A 20238-nucleotide genomic window follows, 5' to 3' on the forward strand; every position below is an offset into this window, starting at 1 on the left:
ATGGTCACTTTAAAATGAAGCTTCAAAGTCTCAAAAATTGAGTGTGCTATAGTATCATTTATTTGCCAAAAGAGTAGATAGCTTTTGTTTAACACAAGAGTAAACTCAGGAGTTGCAAGTCAAAATTGACCTGGGGTTAGTGGTTCTTCGCTTCTCTGTTATTGTAGGAGTCTTGAATTTTTCAAAGTATTTAGCCCACCCTTCTGACCACAGCTAAATCAACTGTGTATTTACATTCTGGTTTTCTTGAACCAAGACCTTGTATTCAGCTTGTTTGTTAGTTCTGTCTTATGTGGGCATGGGTGTGCCTGGCTTCTCTGGCAAGAAACATTTATGTAAATCCATGTCTCTTCTTTGGAAGGAAGAACAGAAGAGCAACAATTGAACATAAAGAACATATAAAGAACATTATGTGTTGTTTTTTTGGTAGTGCTTGTTCACCCTTTGTAAGTATTTATAAATGCTTAAAAGTGTTATTTATATGAATTCTAAACATCTCGTTCATGATAGATTTTTTTCTTTTATTTTGTGACAGTATTAGCATGTGTGGGGTACTGGATTTATCTGTAACTGGCTTTGGGGAGGAGTAAAGTATGACTCTTGCCTGGAAAATCCCATGGATGGAGGAGCCTGGTAGGCTGCAGTCCATGGGGTCACTAAGAGTCAGACACGACTGAGCGACTTCACTTTCATTTTTCACTTTCATGCATTGGAGAAGGAAATGGCAGCCCACTCCAGTATTCTTGCCTGGAGAATCCCAGGTACAGGGGAGCCTGGTGGGCTGTCATCTATGGGGTCGCACAGAGTCGGACACGACTGAAGTGACTTAGCAGTAGCAGCAGCAAAGTATGACCAGTAGAAAAACATCCTACTTCTAGTAAGAGAATTCATCTTTAGTAGTGATAAGTTTATTAAAAGAAAATCAAGGAATAAAGTATTTACCTTCTTTTTTTAAAGACATAATTACTCTTACCTCTTTAAATCTCAATTTTGCTTATAATTTAACAAAAGAAATGCTTTTCAGACTCCCTAGAAACTGCTTTTGAATTAATCTGTCTTCCTTGGAGCTAATTTAAAAATTTTTTTTTCCATTGAAGGCCAACTGTGATTTGAGACGGCAGATTGATGAACAGCAAAAGATGTTAGAGAAATACAAAGAACGATTAAATCGATGTGTGACAATGAGCAAGAAACTCCTTATAGAAAAGGTAAGTGATTGGTAGTGGCCTCAACTCTGTATCCCAAGATGCTCAGGGTGTGCCATTGTTGTGACTTGTCGACTTTTTACCTAAAATGAAAATATTTCAAAGTAGGAAAGGACTGACCACAGCTTAGTTCTCTGTCTTATGTGGGCATGGGTGTGCCTGGCTTCTCTGGTAAGAAACATTTATGTAAATCCATGTCTCTTTGGAAAGAAGAATGAAAAACCAACAAAGGGCTTTTGGGGTTAGGAAAGGGCTACTGGGGTTGCTGTCGTGTTAAAGACCCCAACTGCCAAATGCCAATGCAGAAGACTCAAGAGATTTGATCCCTGGATTGGGAAAATCCCCTGGAGTAGGAAATGGCAACCTACTTCAGTATTCTTGCCTGGAAAATTCCATGGGCAGAGGAGCCTGGTGGGCAATAGTCTATGGGGCTGCAAAGAGGCAGACACGATTGAGTGACTGAGCACACAGCACATCCTATTACTAATACAGACATTTAGCAATAGTTTTATGTCCATTTCAGATATGGTATTTAGAGTAACTTATGTATATAATAATGTGATAATTAAGTGTTTTGTGTTTTAAAAACTAGTTTGCAGTTACTTGTATATGATTATTTAATTGGCTGATGCCTCCTTTATTATATTAATAGTAACTAATTAGTTGCACTTTGACTTTAATAATTATATTTCTTATAATTATTATAATAAATAAATAATTATTATATAATATAAATAATTAATGTCTTAAAATTTGTAAAACATACCTCCAGTACTTATTTATCTTATAGTGAAAGTTTTAAGATAACAGTACTTCCTAATGAAATGATTATAAGCTAGAGGTTTGAGACAGATTAGTGGTTTGTTTTTTGCTGAAATCTTTGGAATGCTATTAAAGGGATAGGGAACACTGATAAAAAGTGAAATGAATTATTTTAGTAATGTCAAAGATACTGAGGAGAACTTTGCTTCATCTCTTAATTCATTAATTTTATAGAAGGGAAATTCCACATTTATAACAGAAATGTCTGTGTTAGTATATGTTAATGTAGAATGTTATGGGTTATATAAAATGTTTATAGCTTTAAGGTACTTCCTGAAATCAGTGTAGATTTAGCCAGTTGTCCTAAACTTTGAGCAGTACAGTACAAAAAATAAACATTAAAAAATAAATAAACGTAGTGCTGCATCTGAGTTCTCATAGGAAAATACAATTATTTTCTATTTGTCCTTTTCCCCTAAGTCAAAACAAGAGAAGATGGCATGTAGAGATAAAAGCATGCAAGATCGCTTGAGACTGGGCCACTTTACCACTGTCCGACACGGGGCTTCGTTTACTGAACAGTGGACAGATGGTTATGCTTTCCAGAACCTTATCAAGTAAGTGAATTGTGATGATAAAGTTGAGAATTGAAAAGTTTGTTTGGATTTTTAAATTTTTTTGTAATTGTAGTCATTAATATGTTAGTAGTGGTAGTCTTCTTTTCATTCAGTTTTGTCTCCACATGTGTAAAGAATTGTAGGGAATGAGATAAAGTCCTGAAAAAATGGCAAATAATTAGAGGAATAAAAAACAAATTCTATATTAAAGCTTAAAAAAATCAGACTTGCCAAAACTAAGGAAGAAAAAGCTAAGACTTGACTTGATATTATTTTAATTATGTAATAAATTTTCATGAGGAGTCTGCCCACTCCCAGCATTTATTCTGGGTCCCCAGAAGATTGAAATAGGCAAAGACCCAAGGAAGGATTTCCTGAGTTTGGTATAAAACAAAGCCTTGGAAGAAAGTACAGGACATGTTCCTGGGACTCTTTAAGGGGAGAGTATTCAGGCAGCAGAGATAGTCACCTTCTTGAAGGGGAGCACTGAGTCAGCAGTCAGGCTGGTGAGCAGCCCCTCTGCCTGTGCCTGTCAGCAACTTGGAATCTGGAGCCCTCCTTCACTTTATTATAGCTGGTTTAAAGCATTCATTTACTCAAAGGAGAGAATTAACATTTAAAATCCTAAAATTCCAACTGCATAAATAGCTAATATCAGCTCAGGACTTTAAAAAAGAAATCTTAAAAGTTGTGATACCTTTTGATGTGTCTTACTTATTTTGATTTTGTATATCATTTCCGTTTGAGACTGGGTTGCGGTGGGTGGCACATTGTATTTTTAATCATGGGCTCTCACACTTCTGATCTGTAGTTTACTGTAGGTTCAGGGGTTCCATAGCCTGCCTATCCTACCTTTTTTTTTCTTGGTTAAATAACATATTGGGCATTGATTGGAGAGGATAGAACTACTTTTGAATACCAAAGAAACATAAGTAACAAATTTGTCTGAAAGAAAAGTACAGACACTGATATTATTAGTAATATTTTGTTAATGGGAATTCCTTGGCAGTCTTGTGGTGAGGACTCAGTGCTTTCACTGCCAGAGCCCAGGTTTGATCCCTGGTTGGGGAACGAAGATCCTGCAAGCTGCCCCATGTGGCAAGGCCAAACTAAAACAAACAGACAAACTTTGTGGAGACCTACTTCTGGGTTATAGGCTGTGCTTTATGTGTGACACATGTGGTGTCCACGCCGAGCTCTCTGTGCTGAGGTTAACAGATTTGCACTCGGGCAGGACAAACAGCTGCTGCATGGAGGCATGGTGTCTGTTCCTCAGCACCCTGACCGTGATGAGCAAACTGCCCTGGAAGTGGCTCTCCATCCAATTTTGTCAGAATGGGACGGAAGATAGACATATCCCTCACGATTGGCCAAAGTCACTTAATGCTCGCCCTGAGTCCCAGATGCGATAATGACTCCTACTAGTCCATGACAGTGGTTACTCCTCAGATGGCAGGTTTTAAAACATCTAAAGACTTAAACCTGAGTGGTTACTGGATTTGTTTAGAGATATAAAATGTAGTTACTTTTAAGACGTGATTGTAGTTTTTGCTGATAGTCACAAATATTTATCTTTTTACTCTATAAACAGCCTGTTGCCCAGAAGGTTCTGGAAATCGTATATAGTTAGAGTACAAAAGGACGACTTTGCCGTAGAACCATCGGACCAGTGAATTTGGCATTATCTACATGAGATCCCTAGCCAGAGCAGTTTCTCCAAAGTAGATAGTATTTTTTTTATGATTTTAAGTAATATAAATTGCAGACTATCCATCTCTCCTCTTGGGAAGCTGTTTCTGGCTGATAGCTTTTTTATTTGCTTGTTAGTTTTTTGGCCACACTGCACAGCTTGTGGGATCTTAGTTCCCTGACTAAGAACTGAACCTCGGCAGTGAAAGTGCTGAGTCTTAACCACTGGACCACCAGGAAAGTCCCCTGGCTGATATCTATTAATTTTAGGTATTTTAATAATATCTTATAAAGTTGTGCTTTAATAAACCAATTTCCTTTCTTAATTTTAATGCAGAATTGAAGTTCTTTAGTTGTAGAAGGCTGTAGTTGATATCCTTACAAATGATAATTATCTGTGTATAAGAAGCTCCATGACACATAATTTGGTGGGTAAGGTACCTGAACACCAGGTTGCAGTACTAGTTTTTATAGAAAGAGCAAACCTCTTGACATTAAAAATTTAATCAAGCGATCAAATGTAGTCTGAACAGGAGCTTCAACACAGTTCTTTTGTTCTCAGTTTGTACCTCGGCTCTATTTTGAGTGATCTTTATTAAGATCCTAAAACAGATTTGTTGTCTAATAAAAAAGATCATAACAAATTTGTAATGATTTTTGACCAGGTTAGTAAGTTTTTCTAAAAGGTATTTTTGAACCTGTTGAAAAAGTAACATATTTTATAGTTCTGAGAAGTTAGTTAAAATAAATACTGTTGTTATTCAGTATGTAACTTTTTTATTTAAACAAGTCTTAAAGTCTCAAATAGTCAATGGCAAGGCAGTAAAAAAAATTATTATTAAGGTTTTCTTTATATTGACATAAACAACATTAAAGCAAATACAGGGATTTGACCTGTATACAAAACTGTGGCTGTTTAAGATGTGGATCATCAGAGGGAGTAAATGAAATTTTACAGCATCATTGTCCTAGTCCGTGAATATATTCTGGTGTATAAAGAATTACAGAATTCCATTTTAAAGTGATTTCATGTGAACCATCTGATTCTTGGCATATGACCCATAATAAGTGATAAAGCCTTTTTTGTTTTAATTTTTCTACTGAAGTATAGTTGATTTACAGTATTATAGATGTACAGCAAAGTGATTCAGTTATAGATATATATATATGCATTTGTTTTCAGATTCTTTTCCATTGTGGATTATTGCAAGATATTTACTATAATTCCCAGTGCTATACTGTAGGTTCTTGTTGTTTATCTATTTTATATATAGTAGTGTGTATCTGTTAACCTCAAATTCCAAATTTATCCCCCCTATCCTTCCCGTTTGCTAGCCATAAGTTTGTTTTCTATGTCTATGAGTCTATTTCTGTTTTGTAAATAAGTTCATTTGTATCATTTTTTTAAAAAATTCCACATATAAGTGATATCATGATATTTAGAGAGACAACTCTGTTGATTATATAAGTATCAGTTCTCCCTTGGGTGGTATATACCAGTTTCCAGTAGACACAGAACATGAAATCCTGGGACTCTTTAAAAATTCTTACCTGGAATATTCAGGAACTATCTGTAGATCACCACTAAAATTACTTTGGTCAAAATAATATCTGCAAATAATGTGCATTTATTTGTTTTTTTAACGCCTGTTCTAGTTATGATACAGTTTTGCTATGGAGGGTACATGGAATCATTTCCTGGGCTTCCCTGGTGGCTCAGAAGGTAAAGAATCTGCCTGCAATGCAGGAGACTTGGGTTCGATTCTCTGGAGAAGGTAATGGCTTCCCACTCCAGTGTTCTTCCATGGAGAATTCCATGGACAGAGGACCCTGGCGGACTGCAGTCCATGGGGTAGCGAAGAGTTGAACAGGACTGAGCAACTAACACTTTCACTTTCATAATCATTTCCCAGGGCTACCATCACTAAATACCATAAACTGGGTGGTTTAAAACAACATAAATTTAGTTCTCTCACAGTTTAGGAAGTCAGAAACCTTAAATCAAGGTGTTGGCAGGGCTGCTCCTTCTGTGGCCTCTAGGGAGGATCCTTGTTTAGTGTTCAGTGGCTTGCAGCAGCATAGCTCACTCTGCCTCTGGTTTCACATGGTGTTCACCTGCGTGTCTTCTTTTCTCAGGAGGACACCAGTCAAATTGGGTTAGGGGCCTACCCTACTCCAGTATGACCTTATTTTAACTAATTAAATCTTCAGTGACCCTATTTCCAAAGGTTATAATCTGAGGTACTGGGGATTAGCACTTTAACATGTCTTTTTGGGTGGCACAGTTCAACTGATAATGGTACCTAAGACTGATGGTCTTGTTATTATAACTGACAAATAATGGCTTGCTGTTTATTTGGCTGCACTGGTTCTTCATTGTGGCATGTGGAATCTATTGTAGTTCCTTGACCAGGGATTGAACCCAGGCCCCCTGCATTGGGAGCTCGGAGTCTTAGCCACTAGGTTACCAGGAAAGTCTCAATAATGACTTTTTAGAGTTACTTAGATTTGAGTGAGATAAATTTATCGGGTCATCATTACTTTTGTAAAAGATAGTAGAAATATTCTTTCTGTGGGTGGTAAAGGGTGAGCATTCCCTAAAATTGATGAAATGGAAGAAACATTTAACAGTCAGGTCTATAAAAGGCACTGTGAAGAGAACAAGATGGCAGAGGAGTAGGTGGACGTGGAGTACATCTGTCTCCACAGATACATCAGGAATACACCTTCAGACACAGAAGTGCATGCAGAACACCAGCTGGGAGCAGACAGGAGGGCCTGAGCAGAGGAAAAGAATATATAGAACCACGTAAAACTCAGTAGGACCAAGGAACTAGGGGGAGAAACAAGTGTTAGTGGGACTGGACCTGCCCTCGGCTGGTGGGGGAACTGAAGCAGGAGTCTGATCCCCACATTGGGGCAGTTGTCTGAGTCAGAGGAGAAATATTTATGGCTGAGAGTGAAACAGCTGATCTGTAGCAGCATAAATGGAATGAGAATCAGACAGTCCTTGCCACAGCCATATCCCGGACAGGGACCTGGGTCCCCTGGAAGGCACAGCAGCCGGGAGCTGGAGTTTAGGGGTTGTGGAGCAATTCCAGGGCGGGGGCTGCTGTTGACTGTGGAGAGACAGATTTGAAGGGATGTGGGGGAGGAGATTGTGGTGGGAAATGCCTATGGGGGAAAGCCATGCAGCCATGGAAGCAAGGTGATGCTCTTGAGTCATGAGTAGTGGATGGAGCCATCACCATAGCCTCTCTCCCCACATGCCAGCATCAGCAGCTGAACAATAGGCTGGCCCGTCAAACCCTGACGCACTGAACTACAGACCTGGACCCCACCCAGGGTGCCCCTTTAAGGGGCTGACGTGCTGATCTACAGAGTAGGACCCCAACCAGGCAGTCCCTCCCTGTGCCTGATGCACTGAACAGCAGAGAAGGACCCCAGGCAAGGGAGCCCTCTTAGTGCCTAAACCGGCAGAGCTACGGAGAAAGACTGGCCAAAGAGACCTTCTGACCACCAGCTACAAGAGGCTCAAAAGCAGACTGATAGGGCCATAACTCCTGGGGTGGAGGTAGTCCATGTCTCTGCACACTTTGCACCATTAGGTGCAAGCCAAGCAGCTGCACCACCTTCACGCTTAACTTTCACTGTGGTAGCAGAGCTACCACAAGCAAAAAAAATCTTGCGTCTATGCGCGCAGGGTCACTTTGGTCATGTCTGACGCTTTGCGACCCTCTAGACTGTGGCCTGCCAGTCTTCTCTGGCAGGATGGTGGGGTTCTTCAGGCAAGAATACTGGAGCATATTGGCCAATGCTGGTTGCCACACCCTTCTAGAGCACTACGTTTCCTGCTGCCCTAGCCACCAACTCCCCTGAGTACCTGGTGCTGCCAGAACCCCTGTGACCCAAGCAGCTGCACCACCTCCACACCTGGCCCTCACAGAGGCAAACCCAAGTCCTCCAGGGCAGCCTTGGGGCAAACCCCAGTGGATGACCCACATGCAGAAGTGGAAATAAAACCACAGTGAAACCCAGGGGCAGTGCGGCTAAGGAAGAAGACCCCAAACCTTCCTACCAGCTGTATAAGCAAGCTGCAGATTAAATCCACGTAATCAACTAGGCAGACTCTGTCTATGGAATATATAAAAGGTCATTGAGAGCTCCCACAAAAGAAAACACACTAGCTCTGATAGCTGTGGACATTGGAAACAAAAACACCCAAGAGTAGCACCAGATTAGAATCTGAGCTGCCCCCACAACAGGTCCAGAGATCAGCACAGCTTTGGAGGGCATCCTAGGGAGGTGAGGTGGACTGTGACTCCCAGTGAGGGAAAGGACCCTGACAGCAGTGACTCAAGAAAAATATTTATTATTCTTTTGATTTGTTCTATAGATTCTTTTAGATTTTTTTTTCTTTTTGTTTCCTTTTTTTACCCCCCTCCTTTATAGTTGTTGATTTTATTGGCACTAGGAAATCTAATTAAGCTTTTGAGGTTCCTTGGTCACATTTTTATTGTTATTATAAACCTCTGCCTCTACATTGGGCTTTTGCAGTTCTATGGAGTTTTCCTTTTTTTTAAATTTCTTCTTCCTGTTTTTTTTTCCTTTTTTCTTTTCTCTTTTTTATAGTTTTAATTTTTAATTTTTTAAAAACTGTTATATATTTTTTCTACATTTATTCCTTTGTTTGCCTTTTCAACTGTTCTTTTCCCCTTGCAGTTAATCTTTACTATATATAAATCTTCTTTATCTACCTCTATTTAACTTCGCATATCTATTCTTTCTTTTCTTTCTTCCCTTTCCTCTCAACATATTTGTTTTGTTTTCATTGCTTTATTCCCCACTTGGCACCTTGCTTTAATTTTGTTTTCCAGTTTGTGCTTTAGTTATTTTTGTTATTAACTGATAAATATGATTTTTTATTTCCTTTGTTTGCTGAGTCAATCTACTGTACTTTATTTTTGTTGGACTGTTTTGACTTGGCTCGTGGGTGTATATGTATATTCCAATATTTTAATTATTATTTGCCTGATTTTGTAACTGCCATCTGTCTGGGGTTCATCTTTAGTTTCTCATTTTGGATATTTGTTTTAATCTCACTTAATGCCATAACAAACTACTTGTGGAATCTTCATTCCTAACCAGAGATCAAGCTCTGAGCCTTTGGAGTGGGAGCACTGACTCCAAGACCCTGGACTACCTGAGAACTAACCCTAGGGAGTATTAGGTAGTGAGAACTCACACAAAGGAAACCACCTGAATAAAGACCTGAGTACAGACCAGATCACCAGCAGACAGGATTACCACTTCCCTCAGCCTTGCCAGTCAGAAGAAAAACAAACAAACAAAAACTCAGCACAAATCTCACCCTTTAAGAAGCTTACACAAACCACTGGAACAACCTTAGGAGGGCAGAACCCAAAAGGAAGAAAGAATTCAACATTGAAACCTGGGGAAAAGGAGACCTCAAACACAATAAGTTTAAAAAAAAAAGAAAGAAAGAAAAGGCAGAGAAATACTACACAAATGAAGGAACAAACTAGAAACACAGAAGTCCAAATAAATGAAGAGGAAACAGGCAAACTACGTGAAAGAGAATTCAGAATAGTGATAGTAAAGATGTTCAAAAACCTTGAAAACAAAATGGAGAAAATGTAAGAATCAATTTAAAGAGACCTAGAAAAATTAAAGAATAAACATACAGAGACAAACAACACTATTACTGAAATTAAAAATACTCTAGATGGAACCAATAGCAGACTATCTGAAGCAGAAGAACAAATCAGTGAGTTGGAAGATAAAATGGTGGAAATAGCTTTTGAAGAGCAGAATAAAGTAAAAAGAATGAAAAGAACTGAGGATAGTCTCAGAGCCCTCTGGGACAATATCAAACCACCAACATTTGAGTTATAGGGGTCCCAGAAGAAGGAAAAAAGAAAGGGTATGAGAAAATTTTTGAAGAGATTATAGTTGAAAATTTCCCCAACATGGAAAAGGAAATAGTCACTCAAGTCCAAGAGACACAAAGAGTCCCACACAGGATAAACCCAAGGAGAAACATGCAAAGACACATACTAATCAAAGTAACAAGAGTAAACACAATATTAAAAGCAGCAACAGAGAAGCAACAAGTAAAATACAAGGGAGACCCCATATGCTTAACAGCTGATCTTTCAGCAGAAACTGCAGGCCGGAAGGGGATGGCAGGATATATTTAAAGTACCAAAAGGGAAAAATCTACAACCAAGATTACTGCACCTGGCAAGGATCTCATTCAAAATTGATGGAGAAATAAAAAGCATTTCAGACAAGCAAAAGTTAAGAGAATTCAGTACCATCAAACCAGCTTTTCAACAAATGCTGAAGGGACTTATATGGTCAAGAAATAGAAGAAAAGAAAAAAGATTGAGAAAATCAATGCCAAATAATTAAGAAAATGGCAATAGGAACGTATATATCAATAATTATTTTAAATGTAAATGAATTAAATGCTCCAACCAAAAGACACAGGTTGGCTCTATGGCCACAAAAACAAGACCCATATCTATGCTGTCTACAAGAAACCCACTATATGTGTCTAAAGACACAGAGACTGAAAGTGACAGGTGGAAAAATATATTCCATGCAAATGGGAAGCAAAAGAAAGCTGGAGTAGCAATCCTCCTTTCAGACAAAATAGACCTTAAAGAAGATTACAAGAGATAAGGAAGGACACTACATAAAGATCAAGGGATCAATCCAGGAGGAAGACATAACAATTGTGAATATCTATGCACCCAACATAGGAGCACCTCAATACATAAGACAAACACTAGCAGACATAAAAGGAGAAATTGACAGTAATAATAATTGTCGGAGACTTTAACACCCCACTCACACCAATGGACAGTTCATTAAAACAGAAAATTAATGAGGAAACAAGTCTTAAATGATACATTAGATGAGATGGATCTCACTGATATCTTCAGGATGTTCCATCCAAATGCAGAAGAATACACCTTCTTCTCAAGTGCACATGAAACATTCTCCAGGATAGACCACATCTTGGGTCACAAATCAAATCTCAGTAAATTTAAGAAAATTGAAATCAAGTATCTTCTCCGAATGCAGCGCTATGAGATTAGATCTCAATTACAAGAAAAACACTTTAAGAAACAGAAATACATGGAGATTAAACAACACATTTCTAAATGGCCAGCAGATTACTGAAGAAATCAAAAGGGAAATCAAAAAATATCTAGAAACAAATGACAATGAAAATATGACAACTCAAAACGTACGGGATGCAGGAAAAGCAGTTCCAAGAGGGAAGTTTATAGCAATACAGTCCTACCTTAAGAAACAAGAAAAACATCAAATAGACAACCTAAGTTTACACCTAAATCAACTGGAAAAAGAACAACAACAACAACAAAAAAAAAACCCACCAAAATTAGTAGAAGGAAGGAAATCATAAAGATCCAAGCAGAAATAAATGAAAAAGAAATGAAAGAAACAATAGTAAAGATTAATAAAACTAATAGCTGGTTCTTTGAGAAGATAAAATTGACAAGCCTTTAGCCAGACTCATCAAGAAAAAAAGAGAGAAGAATCAAATCAACAAAATTAGAAATGAAAAAGGAGAAGTTAAAACAGACAATGCAGAAACACAAAGGATTATAAGAGACTATTTGAACAACTATATGGAAATAAAGTGAATAACCTGGAAGAAATGGACAGATTCTTAGAAAAGTTCAATCTTCCAAGACTGAACCAGGAAGAAATAGAAATTAAGAACAACACAATTAAAAGCACTGAAATTGAAGCTCTGATCAAAAATTTCCCAAAACACAAAAGGCCAGGACCAGATGGCTCCACAGGAGAATTCTATCAAACATTTAGAGAAGAGCTAATGCCTATCCTTCTAAAACTCTTTCAAAAAATTGCAGAGGAAGGAACACTTCCAAAGTCATTCTACGCGACCACCATCACCCTGATACCAAAACCAAACAAAGACAACACAAAAAAAGAAAACTATAGGCCACTATCATTGATGAACATAGATGCAAAAGTCCTTAACAAAATTCTAGCAAACAGAATTCAGCACATCACACAGTTCATACACCATGACCAAGTTTGGTTTATTCCAGGGATGCAAGGATTCTTCAATATATGCAAATCAATCAATGTGATACACCATATTAACAAATTGAAAGATAAAAACCATATGATCATCTGAATAGATGCAGAAAAAGCCTTTGACAAAATTCAGCATCCATTAATGATCAAAGCTCTTCAAAGAATGGGCATAGAAGGAAACTACCTCAGCATAGTAAAGGCCATATATGATAAACCTAGAGCAAACATTATTCTCAATGGTTAAAAACTGAAAGCATTCCCCCTAAGATCAGGAACAAGACAGGGGTGCCCACTTTCACCACTGTTATTCAACATAGTTCTGGAAGTCCTGGATACAACAGTCAGAAGAAAAAGAAATAAAAGGAATCCAGATCGGAAAAGAAGTAAAGCTCTCATCATTTATAGATGACATGATACTGTATGTAGAAAACCCTAAAGAATTTAGCCAAGTTGCAGGATACAAAATTGATATACAGAAATCACTTGCCTTTCTGTATACTAACAATGAAAAATCAGAAAGAGAAATTAAGGAATCAATCCCATTCACCATTGCAACAAAAAGAATTAAATATCTAGCAATAAACTTACCTAAGGAGACAAAAGAACTCTACACAGAAAGTTATACAACACTAATGAAAGAAATCAAAGATGACATAAACAGATGGAGAGATATTCCATGTTCCAGGGTAGTAATTATCAACATTGTAAAAATTACTATACTATCAAATGCAGTCTACAGATTCTGTGCGATCCCTATCAAATTACCAATGGAATTTTTTACAGAACTGGAACAAAAAATTTCACAATTCACATGGAAGCACAAAAGACCCCAAATAGCCAAAACACTCTTGAGAAAGAAGAAGGGAGCTGGAGGAATCAAACTTCCTGACTTCAGAGTATACTACAAAGCTACAGTCATCAAGACAGTATGGTACTGGCACAAAAACAGAAATATAGACCAATGGAGCAAGATAGAAAGCCCAGAAATAAACCCATGCACCTATGGGTACCTTATTTTTGACAAAGGAGGCAAGAATATACAATGGGACAAAGACAGCGTCTTCAATGAATGATACTGGGAAAACTCGACAGCTACATGTAAAAGAATGAAATTAGAACGCACTTCCTAAAACCATGCACAACGATAAACTCAAAACGGATCAAAAACCTAAATGTAAGACCAGAAACTGTAAAACTCTTAAAGGAAAACAGGCAGAACACATGATGTCATAAATCAAAGCAAGATCCTCTATGACCCACCTCCTAGAGTAATGGAAATAAAAACAAAAGTAAACAAGTGGGACCTCATTATAAGCCAGGTAAAAAGACAACCCTCAGAATGGGAGAAAATAATAGCAAATGAAACAAATGACAAAGAATTAATTTCCAAAATATACAAACAGCTCATATCACTCAAAGCCAGAAAAACAAACAACCCAATCAAAAAGCAGAAGAGACACCTAAACAGACTTTTCTCCAAAGAATGCATACAGATGGCTAACAAACACATGAAAAGATTCTCACGTCACTCATTTGAGAAATGCAAATCAAAACTACAATGAGATATCACCTCACACCGGTCGGAAAGGCTACAAACAAAAAATAATCCAAAAGTCTACAAACAGTAAATGCTGGAGACGGTATGGAGAAAAGGGAACATTCTTGCACTGTTAGTGGGAATATAAATTGATACAGCCACTATGGAAGACGGTATGGAGATTTCTTAATAAACTAGGAATAAAACCACCACATGATCCAGCAGTCCCACTCCTAGGCATATACCCTGAGGAAACCGAAATTGAAAAAGACACATGTATCCCATTGTTCATTGCAGCACTGTTTACAATAGCTAGAATACTGAAGCAACCTAGATGTCCATCAATAGATGAATGGGTAAAGAAGTTGTGGTACATATTCACAATAGAACATTGCTCAGCCATAAAAAGGAACGCCTTTGAGTCAGTTCTGATGAGGTGGATGAACCTAGAACCTATTATACAGAGTGAAGGAAGTCAGAAAGAGAAAGAGAAATACCGTATGCTAACACATATATACAGAATGTAGAAAAATGGTACTGAAGAGTTTATGTACAGGCAGCAGTGGAGAAACAGAGAATAGACTTACAGACATGGGGAGAGGGGAGGAGAGGGTGAGATGAATGGAGAGAGTAACGTGGAAACTTACATCACCATGTGTAAAATAGATAGCCAATGGGAATTTGCTGTATGGCCCAGGAAACTCAAACAGGGGCTCTGTATCAATCCAGAGGGGTGGGATGGGGCAGGAGATGGGCAAGAAGTTCAGAACGGAGGGATGTATGTACTTATGGCTGATTTCATGTTCAGGTTTGACAGAAAACAACAAAATTCTGTGAAGCAATTATCCTTCAATAAAAAAAAATAACACTGTCATATGTGTTGGAGATATAAGGGTTAATAAGACACAATTCTTGTTCTAAGAGAAGTTACAGTTTGACATAATCAGACTTTATATTCCCAAAATAAACCTAAGTGAAATGTCACTAATAGACTACTTTAGATGACTTTTATAAGTATAAATGACTAAACAGTTACAACAACATCAAGAATTAATATAGCAATCCATATTACATACAACAGTTGATCTTTGGTATATCAATTTTCATGTCCAATCAAGCTCTCTTATTCTCAGGATGTACAGTTGAAGATGGTCCCATGGTGTTTTGGCACCAGAGTACCCTTTGTTTATGATTTGTATATAATGGCTGTGAGGCTCCTTTCTTTGTGAATTTGGAAATCAAATGTGTAGATTCTCCCTGAAAACAATAGGAAATAAGTTTTATTTATATTTAATAAGGGTACTTGTTAAAATAACCTTCCAAAGCAGCTAGTCTCCAGTAGATAAAATGTTGTGGTACTCTCTGGTACACTATGGATTATAATTAAACTCTATATTGTGTGGTTACCTTCAGAGAGTTCAGAGTGCTTTGAACTCATGGCCCCTGAAGGGTTGGAAATGAGCTTAAAGATATTTTACCAATTTTTTTGACTGGGAAACTCATATTCAGAGAAGATACATGTTTTCCTCAAGGACATTCATTGAGTGAGAAGGAAGATTGTGATTTTACCTAAGGATTCTGTGTCTAATCCAGAATTCTTTCAAGCCATGAATTATTCATAAACATATATTTTTGGAGGGAAAGTCATATCTCTAATAATTAAAAGATTTTTTTACACAAGCAGACAATGCTTGAATTAAAATTTCTATGAATTAAAATTAGATGTCCATCAGCAGACGAATGGATAAGAAAGCTGTGGTACGTATACACAATGGAATATTCGGTTCAGTTCAGTTCAGTCACTCAGTCGTGTCTGACTCTTTGCGACCCCATGAATCGCAGCACGCCAGGCCTCCCTGTCCATCACCAACTCCCAGAGTTCACTCAAACTCATGCCCATCGAGTTGGTGATGCCATCCAGCCAACTCATCCTCTGTCCTCCCCTTCTCTTCCTGCCCCCAATCCCTCCCAGCATCAGGGTCTTTTCCAGTGAGTCAACTCTTCGCATGAGGTGGCCAAAGTATCGGAGTTTCAGCTTCAGCATCAGTCCTTTCAGTGAACACCCAGGACTGATCTCCTTTAGGATGGACTGGTAATGGAATATTACTCAGCCATTAAAAAGAATGCATTTGAATCAGTTCTAATGAGGTGGATGAAACTGGAGCCTATCATACAGAGTGAAGTAAGCCAGAAAGAAAAACACCAATACAGTATATTCCACATATATGGAATTTAGAAAGATGTTAACAATAACCCTATATGCAAGACAGCAAAAGAGATACAGATGTATAGAACAGTCTTTTGTACTCTGTGGGAGAAGGCGAAGGTGGGATGATCTGAGAGAATAGCCTTGAAACATGTATATTATCATATGTGAAACAGATCGCCAGTCCAGGTTGGATGCGTGAGACAAGTGCTCAGGGCTGGAGCACTGGGATGACCCAGAGGGTTGGGGTGGGGAGGGAGGTGAGAGGGGGGTTCAGGATGGGGAACACATGTGAACCCATGGCTGATTCATGTCAATGTATGGCAAAAAACACTACAATATTGTAAAGTAATTAGCCTCCAACTAAAATACATAAATTTTATTTTATTTATTTATTTTTTTCATGGAAAAGGTCTTAGTTTATTCTTTCATGAAAAATCTGCACAAGCACCACAGATACAGTCACTGCAGAATCTTTACTCCTTCTTTTTGCCAGCACCAACATTGGCCTTTGCAGTCCCCCTGACTTTCTTCATTCTGTTCTTGCGTTCTTTTCGCTGTTTTCTTGAGGTCTTTTTCTTCTCATACAGGCCATGTCTTGCAAGCCTATGTTTGGGCTCATTCTTCTTCGCATAATCCAAGGAGTTGTAAATCATGCCGAAGCCAGTTGTCTTGCCACCACCAAAATGGGTTCTGAATCCAAATACAAAGATGACATCTGGTGTGGTCTTGTACATTTTGGCCAGTTTTTCCCGAATTTCTATTTTAGGTACTGTTGCCTTTCCAGGGTGAAGAACATCAATGACCATTTGTTTCCGCTGAAGCAGTCGATTGGTCATGAACTTCCTAGTCCGGATAGTTACTGTGTCGTTCATGATGGCGGCTGATCTTCAAGCAGCCAGGGAGGAAAAGCCATAAATTTTAAAATAAATAAATTGACATCTAATCTTTAAGTCAGCTTATCTTGAAGCCAAGAAAATGGTATTATCAAAAGAATGGATATTTCTTTGCAGTACTCTGATTAAGCTTGCTTACTTACAGGGTTGCCCTTTTAGATATGGCAGCATGAGTTGTATTACGGGGGTCTGCTCTGGGGTATAGTCTTGTTTTTCTGGTTGCCATTCTTTTAAGAAAGGTATCCTGAATCTGGAAATAGTGTAGAAACTGACAACTGGTGTTGAGAGAAGAGGGTCAAGTAGATTTCATTTGAGAATATAGGTTTAAAAAATTAGATTCTATTGTTCTGCAAAAATGAAATTTGGATCAAGAAAAGGAAATGCTATAAAAGCATGGTAGAAAGAGAAGAGGACAGGAGCCAGCATCTGACTGTCAACTATGATGAGTGATTTAAAGATTTTAGTCTGTTAAGTGGTTAATCTCAAATCTTGGTATGCTTTTTTATACCTGGTCTGTAAACCTTAGTATCTGTCAGGGAGCAGGATTCATGAGAGAAATTGGAGTACTTACATTGATATTTGTATTGACTTTTAGTTTATAAGCTGCTAAGTCACTTCAGTCGTGTCCGACTCTGTGCGACCCCATAGACGGCAGCCCAACAGGCTCCCCCGTCCCTGGGATTCTCCAGGCAAGAACACTGGAGTGGGTTGCCATTTCCTTCTCCAAGTTTATAAGCTAGTTTATTTTTAAAAATTAGACATTTTTAGGAAATGGTGTTAAATATCCTGAGTCTTTTGTATGTCTTTTATTAATTCATTTTGTGTACTATTTCCTGAGGAGTTTTTACTTATTGAAAGGCTTCTTTTTGCTTTCTCTAAATGTTCATCCTTGTTCTTAAAAAACTTAGTCTGGGTTTCTACCATATTAGTGTTTGGGAATGACTTGGGAGTGGTAATGGCTCTCTTGATTAGAATAAATGATAGATTCAGAAGGAAAACATTTCTTACTTTGTTTAACATTCCTCAAATTTGGTATCTTTTTAGATAGATTTTGAAGAAACTATAATCCAATTAAAAAATAAAAAGGCACTTGGAATCCTTTTTTTTTGCATAAACAGTTATTTAGTGGGTTCATTACCAGGATTTGTTTTCTTAACTGTTAAAAAGGAATAAGAAAAAAAAAAAAGCAGTCAAGAAAAAAAAGCAATTAAAGTTTTTCCTTTTGAGTTGGAAAATTAGGTCACAATAGAAATTTGATATTGTTTCTTCCTGCCCACTTTTCTGCTCTGAGAATTATTGTAATTAGTATATTAAAAGTACAGGTTCATTACCAAAAACAGCTCTATCACCAGATACTTGGTTCTTCAAACCTGAAGTTAAAATCAAATCTCTACTTAGGTTTATTTTTCTGAAGTCTATCAAATATGCAGGTGACAAGAATTTTTATGTTTATTCCTTAGCCACGTTCAAACAGTTTTGACCTTCCTCTGTGCAACATCTTTTGTATCTCTAGGCAACAGGAAAGGATAAATTCACAGAGGGAAGAGATAGAAAGACAACGAAAAATGTTAGCAAAGCGGAAACCTCCTGCCATGGGACAGGCCCCTCCAGCAACCAATGAGCAGAAACAGCGGAAAAGCAAGACCAACGGCGCTGAGAATGAAACGTATGTTCTTTATTAATGCAAACTGAGATACCGTATTCTCCCCTGAGATACAAACCTCCTGTTGAGTGCCACTGGAAGAAGTGATAAATTGTGGAGATTTCTAGAGCTTAATCTTTCTTTTTAGTTACATTAATAGAATTGCTCAACTCATATAAAAGTTGTACACAATTAACTCATTTTCTTAGTCCTAATTTTATATGAGAAGTTTCAAATGAGAGGGAGAAAAAAATGTCATTTAACTTGATGTCATGATTTTTGGTCACTCTTAAAACAAATGTGATGTCATTAGGTATTCAAATGATATAATTGCTTATGTGTGCTTCCAGGTTGTGGTATGTTGGTATCACCTTAAGGGAATTATCTGGCTCTATTTCAGACTGAAGAAGGCACAAGTGAAGAATGCTATTTAGTAGTCTGAAGAACACTAGTTACCACTCACAAATTTAGATGTAACCTAAGAAAAAATAGGTATTATTTTAGGAAAAGAACATTTTTCCAGTAAGCCAAATCTTGACATTCCCAGTTGTTGTTTATTTATTTATTTATTTTTTTCTGTTCTGGGAACCTAAGGAAAACACCAGTATCTTCAGTTGCAGTGTAGTCATCTTTTTCACTGCTAGTCAACAAGTATTCCATAGTTACCATGAATAGGAGCAGTAGAATATTCAGAGTACAGATGCCTTCTTTCTTCACTCTCGCCCCATATCAAATTTCCCTAATTGACTTTTGAATTCTTGACCACTAAGAGAATCTTCCGCTAGGACAGGCAGCAGCACACTTTTTCTCCATTGGGCCAGATAGTAGACACTTCAGGCTTGCACACTAGAGAGTCTCTGTTGCCACTCCTCAACTCTACTGTTATAGCTTGAAAGCATTCATAGGCAGCAGTAAGTGAATGGGTGTGGCTATCTCCAGAACAGATTACGAGCTGACTGGCTCACAGGTTGTAGTTTGCCAAGTAGGCAGGACTGCTGAACAGTTAGAATTGGCATGGGAAATAAAACCAACAAATTACTTACCTATTTAAATAATTTCTTATTCATGCTCATCACTGCTGTCTTTAAGAGACTTTCCAATTAAAAGGGAAGAAGAGATCTATAAATGTGTAGAAAATCTCTACAGAATTGATGGTAGCCATAAAGTCAGTTTCTGAATTAGATGTTTGAATATTTGAAATATAAAACATATTTTTCCTAGAAACATTCATTGGTATTATAATCAGTATTTCCCTAGTGGCCACATTGGTTTTTCAAGGGAAAGAGAAATTTTTTAAAGCTGTCATTGTGGGGTTAATGGTAGCTACAAATGAGAGCTAATGATACCATGTAATTTATTGACTAATATGTCTTTTGCCTTTAGTGTTTTCTTGTTAGTTCACAAAAACATATTAACCCATAATCCACTTCAAGTGTAAAAATACTTGGTACCATAGTTAAAAGTGCATGACATCCCAGAAATGTATCTTTCTTCATTCCAGTGAGAAAGCTGGTTTAACACCAGCCCTCACCTAATACATACCTGATACCTTGGGGAGGCTTT

At 37.7% G+C, this 20238-nt stretch overlaps 2 protein-coding genes across 2 annotated transcripts in view; one reads left to right on the plus strand and one right to left on the minus strand.

Annotated features, from left to right (window-relative positions):
• TLK2 (tousled like kinase 2) overlaps positions 1 to 20238 on the plus strand; it is a 121691-nt gene that overhangs the window by 73387 nt on the left and 28066 nt on the right. The window contains exons 10-12 of the mRNA XM_061144310.1: positions 1098 to 1208; positions 2448 to 2584; positions 18547 to 18699. Of these exons, the coding sequence (XP_061000293.1) occupies positions 1098 to 1208; positions 2448 to 2584; positions 18547 to 18699 (401 nt within the window). The remainder of the gene's footprint in view (positions 1 to 1097; positions 1209 to 2447; positions 2585 to 18546; positions 18700 to 20238) is intronic.
• On the minus strand, positions 16515 to 17054 carry LOC133056137 (small ribosomal subunit protein eS24-like). The gene has a single exon (XM_061141239.1). The coding sequence runs from the start codon at positions 17010 to 17012 to the stop codon at positions 16614 to 16616; it is 399 nt and encodes a 132-aa protein (XP_060997222.1). The 5' UTR covers positions 17013 to 17054; the 3' UTR covers positions 16515 to 16613.

The sequence above is a fragment of the Dama dama genome, chromosome 5 (assembly GCF_033118175.1).
Source record: "Dama dama isolate Ldn47 chromosome 5, ASM3311817v1, whole genome shotgun sequence".
In the NCBI taxonomy this organism is placed as follows: domain Eukaryota; kingdom Metazoa; phylum Chordata; class Mammalia; order Artiodactyla; family Cervidae; genus Dama; species Dama dama.